Source organism: Crinia signifera, chromosome 19 (assembly GCF_055691185.1).
Source record: "Crinia signifera chromosome 19, ASM5569118v1, whole genome shotgun sequence".
Taxonomy (NCBI): domain Eukaryota; kingdom Metazoa; phylum Chordata; class Amphibia; order Anura; family Myobatrachidae; genus Crinia; species Crinia signifera.
Genome location: NC_139226.1, coordinates 67,131,658 through 67,146,076, shown reverse-complemented (window position 1 = coordinate 67,146,076; position 14,419 = coordinate 67,131,658). Strand labels below are relative to the sequence as shown.

General features: G+C 47.2%; 1 protein-coding gene across 2 annotated transcripts in view; it reads left to right on the top strand.

The window, feature by feature from the left end:
• Positions 1-14,419, top strand: part of MCAM (melanoma cell adhesion molecule) — a 239,002-nt gene that overhangs the window by 204,805 nt on the left and 19,778 nt on the right. For both annotated transcript variants that reach the window (XM_083162728.1, XM_083162727.1), the window contains 2 exons: positions 3,893-4,034; positions 8,346-8,457. In XM_083162728.1, coding sequence (XP_083018854.1) covers positions 3,893-4,034; positions 8,346-8,457 — 254 coding nt within the window. The remainder of the gene's footprint in view (positions 1-3,892; positions 4,035-8,345; positions 8,458-14,419) is intronic.

Genomic DNA, 14,419 nt, shown 5'->3' with positions numbered 1-14,419 from the left:
CAGGGCCAGTGGTAGTGTTTTTGGCACCCCCCCTACAAACTAGAATGCTCTAGAATTAGAGGCCAATGTGGAGGTTAAAATGTTCCATCTCACCATTAGAGGTGGTGGAACTCAGTTCCACCCCATTCCCCCTCACTTTAACCTCTGATTATAAGTAACACTACAAAAGCTAATGATTACTAATGATACCATGTGGTGTGATAAAAGGCGGAGGTCCATGGGGGGTGTGAGGCTGTGAGTTACCACACCAACCCTAGTGACACCTCTGAACACACCTCACCCAAATCTAGCTTTCTTGAATGTTACATTTGTCCCACCTGTAGTGCTACATGGTTTTGTCCATTAGTGAAAAAATGTTCTTTGCGATCCAGTCTGAAAAAAGGCCCATAGCACACAACATACGTTGTTACAGTTAAAAGGGAACATTTTTACATTCTCTCACCAAGACAACATGGAGATGCTGGATGGTCCATGCCCACTACATGCACTTCTAGGAATCCTCTGCTTCAACTCCTCCTCGTACTCTGTGTAGTGTACTGCTGCAGCTTCACAGCTATCTTCACCTCCTAGACTCTTCGTATCTACAGATGGAGCGCCTCTCATTATTGCCGCCATCGCAGAGGTTTTGGCGATCCTCTTTTCTTCTTGCACTCCCGTCTGCCAAGGGGTGTGGATGCTCACCATGCAATACAAATCGCCACCACTGAGTGGCGGCAAATTGATATACTGTACCGATGGAAACCCGCCATTCACCGAGCTGAGCGCGCTTACACAGTATACTACAGTATGAGACACTTGTGCATCTCATCCCCGTGAACATCGCTGCGGCTCCAACTGTACTGTACAATACAAGCAAATGGGCTGTGTAGTGTCACGGTCCCATAGGAAAATCGTAACCTTGTAACAGTAAAGTAGTGTAGAACATTGGGACAGTAAAGTAATGTAGAACATTGGGACAGTAAAGTATTGTAGCAAAACAGTGAACATTGGGAGTGTCTGAGACTCTCCCGTGACTCAGGTTTCTCCAACAGTGCTATTGCTGCCTCTGAATAGGAGCACTCTGCAGACTATACACATCACCAGGTGCAGTAGGGTACTGGATAACTGCACCGCTCTGCATGCTGGAAACCAGTGTTCGACTACAGTGTCAGATTTCTTTTCTTTTTTTTAATTGGAGCCTTTTTGGTGTAATATGTGTTTAAGGGGCTCTGCCTAGCGCAGTGCGTAACAGGGGCTTTTTGTGCGACTCCATGCAGCAATAACCACAGCATTTGTTACAGAGTCTGTAGCGTTGGTGTAAAACAGGGATGGGGACCCTCCAGCTGTTGTTGAACTCAACATCCCAGCATGCAATGCTACAGTTTTGCTATTTGGCCATACTAAAACTGTTGCAGGGCATTCTAAGATGTGTAGTTCAACAACAACTGGCAGGCCGAAGGTTCCCCATCCCTGGTGTAAAAGTATGCTAACATAGCATTACTAAAGCTTGACCCTATGGATAAATTAATATGAGCTTAAAGCTTAATTTATCTGGTTTCCGTGGTCCAATCTGCAATCATTTGTATGGAAGAGGGAGAGGTTTATCTACCAGAGGATATGAACCCCAAGTTTCTGTGACCCCGGAAAGGGTAACTGCAAGCATCAGAACCCATGGTGGGTCTGAATTAACTGGTCCATTCTTGTCAATGGGGAAAAATGTGTCTTTTTTGCACCCTGATATCTGTGGTTCTATGTGTCCTAGAGACTTGAGACTGGTATCATATGAAAGAGGAGACTATTGGCTTTCAGAACATATATCAGGAAGGGAAGTGGCAAGCAACTGTAGGTAGGGTCCCCTCCAATTGTCCACCTAGCTCATTACTACTGAGTACGGCACATAGGAAATACTGTATAAAGAGGCGAAACACAGAGTTTTTGCATCCAGGAACTTAGGGAGGAGCTTTTATCTCTCCCCATTATACTTATAAAGATATCACTTATAGCTGTAAATGTTACAGCAGAGTACAATGATAGCTGTTCGTGCTAAGCAGTGTTTTGGCATCCAGGAACTTAGGGATCAGCTTTGATATCTACTCATTATACTGATAGGGACATAGCACAGCTGTAACTGTTACAGCAGAGTACAATAAAAGCTGTTCGTGCAACTAAGTACACAAAGTGCTAATGAGTACGCAAGTGCTACTTATTACTCAAATAGGAAAAAACTCTATGGATGTGCTAGGAACAATGTTTTGACATCCAGGAATTTAGGGAGGAGCTTTTATGTCTCCCCATTATACTTGTAGAGATATCACTTATAGCTGTAGCCATTACAGTACAATGCAATAAAAGCTGTTCGTGCCTGTGCAGACGCACTAGCATCCATGTCCGTGCAGACGCACGGAAAGCTTTATAGGGAGGCATGATTTTTTGTGTATTAAATATTGTATACTCTAACTGACATACTGTACTATACTTTAATGTACTTTAATGTATAACATGCAGAGCGGCGCGCTTATCCACTAGCCTACGACACTTGATAAGAGCAGCCAGAGTTTCCACTCAGATGCATCCTAGTGCCTTTCGATCAAAACAATGAGAAGCATTAGCGTCTGTGCCCGTGCAGACGCACTAGCGTCCGTGCCCATGTAGACGCACAAAAAGCTTTATAGGGAGGCAGGATTATTTGTATGTTAAATATACAGTAACTGACTTCCTGTAAATGTGTTGGAAAAAAAAGTTCCCTTTAGTAATGAAACTCAGGCATACTGTACTTTAATGTACAACATGCATAGCGGCGCACTTATCCACTTGCCTACACACCTGATAAGAGCGGCCAAAGCTTCCACTCAGATTCATCCTAGCGCCTTTCGACCAAACCAATGAGATGCTTTAGCATCTGTGCCCATAGAAAGTTATAAAATAGTGTAATAATACACACTTCAATGTAATTGTATTTATTACTGTCTATCTACAGTACTGTAGCTTACTGGACAGTACAGTAGTAACAAAGTAGTTCCTGAGCTACAGAGCTTTTTAATACTTCATGCACATGCTTGCAGCACACATTTCACGAATGTGCAGTGATCATTTCAAAAAGTGAAATCTGGTGTATGATCACTGGTATTGCACTCATCCGGCAACACCACCGCCAATCGCCAAGCTGCTAAAATGTATTGCGATGCCTTGCGCTGTGGGCCTCCATGGCGGGCTGGCGGTATTACCGCCATAGGTAGGCTGAATGAGCCGCGCTATATCTGTACACTTCACATTCCTGAGGTCCTGCAGGCAGAAGCTAACCGGATTTGCTGTATGTCTATACACCCCGCAGATATGGAAAAACTGCCCAAAGCTTGGCGAGCAAAGTTAGCCCATGAGGGTACACATTGTGTATCCGGTCAGCTACTTTCATACTCTCTCTGCCCTCCCGGGTCATATGGTATGTCGCACCAGCTGGAACATTTACTAGAGGATGTATATCAACTCCAATTTGGATTCGGAGCATAAAAGATGCACATGCCATTCCATTGGCTGAGTTCCAGGAAAAAGTCAGATACTGACTTATGCGTGACTTTTTCCCAGCCGTTAAAATTTACTCTTACAACATTCCGTCCATGGTTCTTACACTGGTAATAGAAGCACTTGCATATGCAGTCACTTGCAAACTACCATCAGAGAAACTCCCCAGCTACATCAATCAATAATAAGTGTCCCTTGTATATAAAAAGATGATAGAGGCAGATGTATTCATTGTATTAAGTTTTGTGGCTGCCACATAATTATTTAAATTACACTAACATCTTGCATGCTATTAAACTGGTTCTGACATGTTTCATTATCATCATTTATAAATGTTAAAGCAAAAGTACCTCATATATATTATATATTGTGATATTTGTGATCATTTGCATAGGCACCAGAAGTGAAAAAAGCTATGGCGTTGTTATTGTGGCTGTCATTGTGTGCATTCTTCTGTTGGCCATTCTCGGAGCTGTGCTGTACTTCCTTTATAAGAAGGGACGCATTCCTTGTGGACGCTCTGGAAAACAAGATATGTGAGTAGTTACTACTGTATCAGATTTATCCCATAGACATGTAAGTTCCCAATTCCTTCATCCCGAACCCCTTAATTTTACAAACATCTGTAACTCTTCTGTCTTTATACTTTATATGTTGAGACTCCTGGTCACATTGGGGTTTATTCTAGTTCATTCTTTCTGACAAAATCCTTCTTAGATGGACAAAACCATGTGCACTGCAGGGGGGCAGATGTAACATGTGCATAGAGAATTAGATTTGGGTGAGTTATTTTGTTTCTGTGCAGGGAAAATACTGACTGCTTTATTTTTACACTGCAATATAGATCTCACTTTGAAGAAAAACCCCACCCAAATCTAACTCTCTCTGCACAAGTTACATCTGCCCCACCCGCAGTGCACATGGTTTTGTCCATCTAAGAAGGATTTTGTCAGAAAGAATGAACTAGAATAACCCCCATTGTCCTCAATATAAAAGTACAGTACCTACTACTAGTGTGATGCTCATCCTTGATTGATGTGACTCTTCATCAAACTTTTGTTTGGGTGTGGATCATAGGGGCAACAGTAATTAGGCTGACAATGTCTAGGTCAACCCTAAAAAGGTTGTCATGGAATAAACATTGACAAAAGCAAAAGGTTGATAGACATGGTCGACACATCAAAGTCCAGTGAGTGAAGAAAGAAGACTCCGTGGAAGTGCAGAATCATGGGCAGTGGCCATGCAAAAGAGCTTAAAGGCCGCCTCCCACCAGGTGAAGAAAGAAGATGCCATGGATGCCCTGGATGTGTGCCGGCCATACAAAAGAGCTCAAAGGCAGCCACCCACCAGGTGAAGAAAGAAGATGCTGTGGAAGCCCTAGATGTGCGCAGGCCATGCAAAATCGCTAAAAGGCCACCGTCCACCGGGTGAAGAAAGAACAAACAAGAGTTTTTATACAATTTGCGATAGATACCCTAGCAGCTCCCACTGATGATAAAAGTTCCACTACATTTTTGAAAACAAGACAAGAAAGAAGAAGTTCATCAGTGTAATAAGTGCTTGGGGATTGCTGAGAGTTCAAATAGGAAAAGACACTTACATTTAATTAAGTGTACAGAAACAATCCATATATATCCTGATGGTACAGTATCTTCTCAGAAAAAGTCTCTTATATATAGCTTCTTCACATAGGTAACATATACTGATATTGCATTATGTTTTAATATCACCAATTTAGGATGCTTCTACAAAAGAAAAACAGGTAGTGCAACACCTTATGGTAGGTGTAGGGTGAGGGAAGACTCAGGGTGAGAGGGGGTTGATGTAGGGTGAGAGGGGGTTGGTGAAAGGGGATGGAGGAAGCAGGGTGAGAGAGGGTTGGTGCAGGGTGAGAGGGTTTGATGAAGGGGGGTGGAGGATGCAGGTGCAGGGGGGCATGGGATGCAGGGGTAGAGAGGGTTGGTGCAGGGTGAGAGGACACAGGGTGAGGGAAGACACAGGTTGAGAGTGGGGTTGGTGTAGGGTGAGGGAAGACTCAGGGTGAGAGGGGGTTGGTGAAAACTTTATTTACACATTGCACTCACAATTTTTTAAATTAAATAAGCTTATTTAAACAAAAGGCCTTTTTAAAGCATCAGGACTGATACCAATTGGACACATAAGGACTGAGGTCAAGGGTGACTACATAAAAACGGTGCATAGATTTTGTATAGTCACCCTTGACCTCAGTCCTTATGTGTCCAATTGGTATCAGTCCCGATGCTTTAGAAAGGCCTTTTGTTTAAAAATGGAAACCATTTGTGGTTGGTGGATTGCCAAGTAATAGCTGGTGAGGTGGCTTGCCTCCGATAAGATGGTAGGATGCTGTATGGTGGCAGCAGGCTGGATATACCGATCTTCCTTGGCCAGTAGATTTGAGGTTTGGCAGGATGGAGTCCCGATCTATCTCACAGGCAGTAGCTCCGTATCGTGGTCACGCTGATCTCCCGGTTTCCCAGCCACCAGCTTCTCCTCAGGTAAATGACCGACTGTCGGTCATTTACCTGAGGAGGAGGCGGCAGCGGCTGGGAAACCGGGAGATTGGCGTGACCATGATACGGAGCTACTGCCTGTGAGATAGCTCGGAACTCCATCCTGCCAAACCTCTATCTACTGGCCAAGGAAGATCGGTATATCCAGCCCAAACATACAGCGTCCTACCATTTTACCGGAGGCAAGCCACCTCCATCCACCAACCACAAATGGTATCCATTTTTAAACAAAAGGCCTTTATACAGCATCAGGACTGATACCAATTGGACACATAAGGACTGAGGTCAAGGGTGACTATACAAAATCTATGCACCGTTTTTATGAATTTTTCCATTGTCATTATACTTTGTTATTACTTTTTTTTATGTGACATTTGTATGCCATGTCTTTTAGTAAATAAGCATGCTTATTCCATTTATTTGAATATGACAAATAAAATTAATTTATTAAAAAAAAAAAAAAAAACTAATTTTTCAATTAAGCGCAGCAAAAAAAGAAACCTTCTTCGGCTCCTATATTTGGGTAAGGGAGTGACTTCCCCGAGTTATTGCTGCTGCTACAGTGTTAATCTGCTGCATTCCATACCAGCGCCCCTTTTTTCTATTTTGCTATATCTTCTTCTTGGAAGGGCACAGAGTCTGCAGTTTCAGGCATACAAATTTGTTGGTTTCCTCCTGCCATGAGTGCACCAGCTCATGCAAAGCTGGTCCAGGGACCCATAAATCTGCCTCTGACTCGATCCCATACTGACTCACTAACCGACCTTCTTCGGAAGAAACCTTCTTCGCCTCCTATATTTGTGTAAGGGAGTGACTTCCCCGAGTTATTGCTGCTGCTACAGTGTAAATCTGCTGCATTCCATACCAGCGCCCCTTTTTTCTATTTTGCTATATCTTCTTCTTGGAAGGGCACAGAGTCTGCAGTTTCAGGCATACAAATTTGTTGGTTTCCTCCTGCCATGAGTGCACCAGCTCATGCAGAGCTGGTCCAGGGACCCATAAATCTGCCTCTGACTCGATCCCATACTGACTCACTAACTGACCTACTTCCAGCATGCACCTACTCCAGCAAAAACGGACTCCCCTTAGCGAGTGGCATAACAATAGCCCTGCAAAGCCGTGAGTATACGTGGCCGCCAGGGGTCTGCGGGGCTATTTTACACTGCACTGATGCTGGGGCCTGGGACCAACCGTGCCCCTTTGCTCTCCACCGCCGCCGGGACCTGCAGATCTTCTTGTCTCTTGTCTGTGGTCCCGGCTCTCCTCCTGACAGGCTTCTGTTACTGAAAATGACCCTCATAAAATGGCCGCCCCCTTACAGCAGACACTTTTTGAGGATGCTAGAGGAGGTGGCGACAAGCCGGTACCGCAGACGCACACTCTCTCCCTCTCACATGTGCGGTTTCAGAATGTAGGTGCACAAAAAGTGGGCATCTTAGTTATTACACATTGTGGTGAACACAAGGGAGAGGCTGAAACTAGCATTTGCATATTATTCCTGTCATTCCAGCAACAGGTGCTAGAGCGAATGCAGCAAAGTCCACCTCTAAATCAGAGTTTCAAGTGTAGGACAACCCCTTTAGTGGTGATAGGTAACCCCATGGGTGGAGTTAGACACACACTTTGGGTGGAGCATGACACACCTCTCAGCAGAGCGACGCATTCTACTACCAGCTAAAATCTCCCTGAAAATAGTTTCCAGAAGTAGGCAAGTAAGGATAATGTTGGTTTCTTAAGGCGCTCGGGTCGGATGTCATACATATGGGGTCCTTCTGCATGTGACAGATCGCATGTGATCCCGTTCACTGCTGCCGGGAGGAGGTCCGACAATGGTCCAATGCGCTCTGGTCGGATGTCATACACATGCGATTTGGGACAATTTCACCGATTTCACTGCACAATCCACTGTAATAGGGTGAGCTCAGGCCCAAATCACATAGTGTATCCCCAATACACTATGTGATTTGGGCCTGATCTCACCCTATTACAGTGGATTGTGCAGAGAAATCAGTGAAATTGTCCCAAATCGCATGTGTATGACATCCGACCCGAGCGCATTGGACCATTGTCGGACCTCCTCCCGGCAGCAGTGAACGGGATCACATGAGATCTGTCACATGCAGAAGGACCCCATGCGATACATTGCATGTGATCCTGCCACCCTGGAAGGTCCTTGGGCGGCTCATGGGGCATCCGAGGGGAGAAGTCGCATAGTATATGAAGGCCTTTAGCCTCCATGTTTTTTTTTTTCTTGTAAATTTGCTTATTATTTTGTAAATCGTTTCTTTTTATCTGTTTTTTTTTTTTTTTTTTTAGCACAAAGGTGGGTGACAAAGATAAAATTGTTGTTGAAATGAAGCCAGACTCACCAGCTGAAGAATCTGTGCTACTTCCTGGACCTCAAGAAAAAAAGCAACCAGGAGACCAGGTGGTTTATTATTTGTAAAACAAGTGTCACAATGAGTCTGAGATGAATGATTTTTCCACAGGATAATTAATATACGCTTCTTAAGCTGGGAACACACTGGCAGATATATCTGTTGTCAGATTGGGCAGCATTTTTCCAGACACACACTGCCCAGTTTTAGGATTGCCCACAGTGGCGTAACTAGAAATTTTGCTCCCCCCTGCCAAACAAATTCTGGCACCCCCCTTCCCATTTTCCTGAGTTACCCTGAAATGTTTCTAAAACCCTACCATAAATACACACAGGACATACATGAACAGATCACATACACGCACATACATAGATACATACAGGACATACAAACATGCACACATACAAACATGCACACATACAGTAATCGCACACATACCATACAGGCACACAGGACATACACGTGCACATACCATACAGACACACAGGACATGCACGCGCACATACCATACAGACACACATACAGATGGAGCCGGCGTTGTCTTTGCAGGGGATGGCGGCAGAATCGCCAGCCGCCATATGCTCTGCGAAAGGGGACGCGCGCGCGCGCGCGTCCCCTTTCGCAGAGCATATGATGCGCGAGATGCGCGCGCGTCCACTTCCGACGGCGATTCCCCCGGGTCCCCACTGGCTTGCCGGCGGTCACCCGGGGTCCCCAAAGCCTCCCCGCATCCCCCCACCGCCTCCCCTAACCCTGTCCGTCTCCCTGAAGCACAGGGTTCCCGTCGCACCGCCGCCCGGAAACTGAGACACACGTACGTGTGAGGCGCACGCGCGTCTAAGTCAGATGGACGCCGGGCTGCTGGCGGATCGCCAGCGGAGACAGTCTGGCGATTCACCAGCAAGAGGGAGCCCGGCTCCATCTGTACACGCGGACATACCATACAGACACACAGGACATACAGGCACACAGGACATACACGCGCACATGCCATTCAGACACACAGGACATACACGTGCACATGCCATACAGACACACAGGACATACACTCGCACATGCCATACAGACACACAGGACATACACGCGCACATGCCATACAGACACACAGGACATACACGCACACATGCCATACAGACACACAGGACATACACGCGCACATACCATACAGACACACAGGACATACAGGCGCACTATACATACAAACACACAGGACATACACGTGCACATACCATAAAGACAGACAGGACATACACGCAAACAAACCATACAGACACACCAAGGACATACAAGCACACACACATGGCATACAGGCACAGATACAATACATACACACACTGCATATTTATAAACATACACAAGCGAAAGACGCACATACGTAGCATATACAAAGGACATACACATACACATACACGCACACATAGCATAAACATATACAGTAGCATACACACAAAATACACATACATACACATAAACATAGAATACATGCAAGCACAGCATACTTACAAAATACCAATACTAAATCAAATAACCCCCACATACAAAGGAGGGCACTAAGTTTCCACATACCCAGTCCCAGTGCCAGATTAAGCCTTCGGGGGGCCCGGGGTACTTTAGACCGGGGGGCCCCCTTGCTTTTGTCATTACTGGCCGCACACTGCATGGGAGAATATTATACTGTCAAAACACAGAGTAAAGGCAGAATAAACTTGGTCAATGGTTAACTGAAGGGGATATATATATATATATATATATATATCAGGGTTGCCGACCCTCCCGAAATTTCCGGGAGTCTCCCGAAAATCGGGGCTCCCTCCCGGCCCCCCGGAAGGGTGGGCAACCCTCCCGGATTCAGGGGGGACCCCCGCTGTCCCCCGGATCGCGGCATTAAAATGCCGCAATCACCGGATCTCAGAGGAGGGGGCGGGGCTAAAATGACACAATCGCGTCATTTTAGCCCCGCCCCCTCCATGGAGATCACTGAATTCCTTGGTTTTACAGCATGGGGGCGGGGCTTAGTGATGTCACGATTAAGCCCCGCCCCCTGAGTCGGCAACCCTGATATATATATATATATATATATATATATATATATATATATATATGCACACACACACACACATACACACACACATACCACATGAAAAGCCTGTGTTTGTCCCTCTGCCCCTTACTCTGGAGGAGACCTCACAGTCCTAGAGCTGCCTCCCATGACTAAGCTGCTGCTGTTCTCCATGGACCTGAGAAGCATGTAATGAGCTCCACCAATCAGAGCTCAGCACAAACCTCTCAGCCTCTGCCCTCTGGTGCAAAGTGTCATGGGACTTAGTCAACTCCCAGTAATGCACTGCACACTTGTGCAATGAGTGTGCCTTGGCTCCCGATGCTCAGCATCATTAATCATTGTCACATTGGCAGATAGGTGAAGCTGCAGCACTACCCCACTCCCATGCACAAAACCTTTAGCTAAAAAAAAATATATATATTTATCTTTTTTTTAAATACATGCCAACCACAGGGGGCCCCTAGCTAGAGGGGGGCCCAGGGGCAGGGCCGGTGCAAGGCACCGGAGCGCCCCAGGCGAGTCGGGCTGGGGGCGCCCAGGTGCCGGGGGTGGGGGGGGGGGGTGGGGGGGGTGGTACCTGTCGTTCGGCGCAGTCTATTTCAATCTGGCGGCGGAGGCAGCGGGGGTCCCTGCAGTCTATTAAAAATCACGAGCGCTATCCGCCGGGCTATGCGGAAGCGCTTCTAGTGTGAAAACACTGGCAGCACGCTGATTGGCTGAGATCAGCGTGCGCCGTGCTGCCAGAGTTTTCACACTAGAAGCGCTTCCGCATAGCCCGGCGGATAGCGCTCGTGATTTTTAATAGACTGCAGGGACCCCCGCTGCCTCCGCCGCCAGATTGAAATAGACAGCGCCGGTAGGACAGGTACCCGGGCGGCATTTTCCGCCCTCCAGTGGCCGGCGCCCTAGGCAAATGCCTAGGTTTGCCTAGTGGTGGCGCCGGCCCTGCCCAGGGGCACTGACCCCTTGTGCCTCCATTATAATCCAGCCCTGCCCAGTCCTCCCCCTTCCCACTGCAGCTACCATGACATCTTAGTTCTCACTGGACCAGCATACATTAATTGTGTCAACACTCTTTACACCCCTGCCCACACACATGGGGCCATACGCTCGTGGTGAGCGAAAGTCCGCCCACAGAACAGCCGCACACGGACGGTCACAAACACGACAATGGGGAGTGGTGTACACTTCAGCGTACACCACCGTGTATGGACGGATCTCCTTCTTAGCCACCGATACCTGACGTACATCAGAGCGTACGTCACAGTTCAAGTAGAAATTGAGTCCAAAAACATCCTTGTTGCTCTTAGATGTGGTTTATGTGTCTTTTTCCATATAAAAAACTGTTTGTGTTACAGTGAAAAAGTTGACACATGTCGACTTCTTCTGTGAATTCAGTGTCCTGCTTTTTAAAGCATACCAAAACACTTTCTGAATGGGTGTAGATGGTTATAAAATAACTACCTTGACATATATAAGAATGAATCTTACGTAAAATTAAACCAACTTTTATATGTAGAGGTGTAGAAAGATATGCTTCCAATGTGTTTGAGGGCTGTGTGTGGCTTGCAGGTAGTTAAATCATGGTTTTCACTTAATAGGCTGCAGCATTGCTTATTACATTCAGGTGTAGTAATCAGCGTTAATTAGCAGACCCAGGCGTCCACTCTCATACGGTATCTCTAGCATAGGCAAATCTAAGGGGGGGTCCGGGGGTGCACCGGACCACCCATTAGACCGCCAGCCGCATAAAATGTAAGAAGTGACAGCTGGGCAGAGAGAGCTGTGCGCTGCCCGACTGTAGTCAAAGAGCCAATTTAGAGGAGAGAGATAGGATGCAGCGGCGTGTCCCAGCTCCTGGCTGCCTAAGCCACCTCCTCTCTCCCCACCACCTCCCCCTTGCGCCGGCGTAGCTCTGTGCGCGGCTTCCGCGCAGCCACGTTACGCTCATGTACCTGCCGCTTCCTCCCTTCCCGCACCTGCCAGAGTTCCTCTGCTCTACCCGGCGGTGGGGGCGGTAGTTATAGCGCTGCTCCGCTACTTGCTGCAGCTGTGTGCCCAGCTGTGTGTCCTTCATAGGCGTACGAACAGGGGGTGCCGGGGGTGCACAGGCACCTCCTAATGACAGGCACCCCCGCACGACTGCAGCAAGGTCCGACGTCACAGTATAGCATTAGGATACACTACATTGTAGTGAGGAACCTGGCTGCCTGTAGGGGGAGCTGAAGTGCACAGAAAGCTCCTCCCAGGCATTAATGAAACAGTGCTGGCCAGGGCGAGTGGCCGGGTGAGGAGGAGTGAGGACTTCCTGATGTTTGAAATATGCTGCAGGTGAGCTGGAACAGGGGAGTTTGTATGTTATATGAGCATTGACTTTGTTTTAGAGGGGGAGGTGGGGATGGTATAAAACATTGTGATTGTATTGGTCTAATAATGCTGGCTGCTTATTTTTGTTATGTCATAAAGGTGTGTGTTTATCAGCTTTGTGTGTGGTGTGGTGTGTGTGGTGTGTGTGGTGTGTGTGGTGTGTGTGTGTATAGGGGGGCTGTGTATATGTATACTATGTGTGTGGGAGGGGGCTCTGTGTATACTACAGTACATTGTGTGTGTGCATGCTGTGCCTGTATGTATACTATGTGTGTATATATGCATACCTCCCAACTTATGTGCTTCAGAAATAAAGACACTCGCGCGGCGAGCGTCCGAAAAGGGGGCGGGGCATATGCAAATGAGGTCGCGACTTATGCTAATTAGCCGCGACCTCATTTTTCATACGAGAATAGACGCTGTGCGCATGCGCACAGCGTCTATTCTATTAGATTGGGGGGTCTCCCAACTGCCACCCCCCGCAGCGGAACAATGCCTGCCGCGGGTGGGACAGCGGGACAGGACCCGAAAATAGGGACTGTCCCGCTGTAATCGTGACAGTTGGGAGGTGTGTGTGTGTGTGTATATAGATGGGCTGTGTGTGTGTATATATAAATATATATTTTGTGTGCATACTGTAGGGGGGCTATATATATGTATGCTATGTGTGTGGGGGCTATTTATGTGTATACTACATCTGTATGTGTGCAGGCTGTGTGTGTATGTGGGTGTGCAAAAGAGGACTGTGCATATGTATACTATGTGTGGGGCGCTCTGTATGTGCGTGCGCGCGCATGCATAGAGGGCTGTGTATATGTATACTATGTGTGGGGCGCTCTGTATGTGTGTGTGTGTGCATGCATAGAGGGCTGTGTATATGTATACTATGTGTTTGGGCTCTGTATGTATGTGTGTGTGCATGCATAGAGGGCTGTGTATATGTATACTATGTGTTTGGGCTCTGTATGTGTGTGTGTGTGTGTGTGTGCGTGCATGCATAGAGGGCTGTGTATATGTATACTATGTGTATGGGCGGGCATTTGCCCCTGGGTACTTGGGGTACAAGTGTCCCGGGCCCCCCGCAGCCTCCTTCCCTTTTGAGCCGCTGGCCGGATGCTGCCTGCCGCTGACAAGTAAAGTAGCTTCAGTGTGTGGCGTGCAGCGCCCGGCCAGCGGCTCAAAAGGGAAGGAGGCTGCGGCTCCGGTGGGCATCTTATAAGAAGAGCACCCAGCGCTACCCGGAAGTGCGGATTCACGGGAGCGCTGGTGTGCAGTGCGCACCCCCAGTAATGAGCATGAAACTCCCCTTGTCAATGAGCATTTAACCACCCACTTCCCAGGGAGCATGAAACCCATGGTAAAAAGCATGTGACTCCTGGCAAAGAACATTTCACACCCCTTCTCCCCATAGCATAATCTGTAATGGCCATCACAGTCTGAGGGGTAATGTATAAGGGGCATAACGGTGTGAGGCGTAACCTGTAATGGGCATCACGGTGTGAGGCGTAACATGTAATGGGAATTACAGGTACAATGTGTAATGGGCATTATGGAATGTGATATACTATGTAATGGCTGTGTGA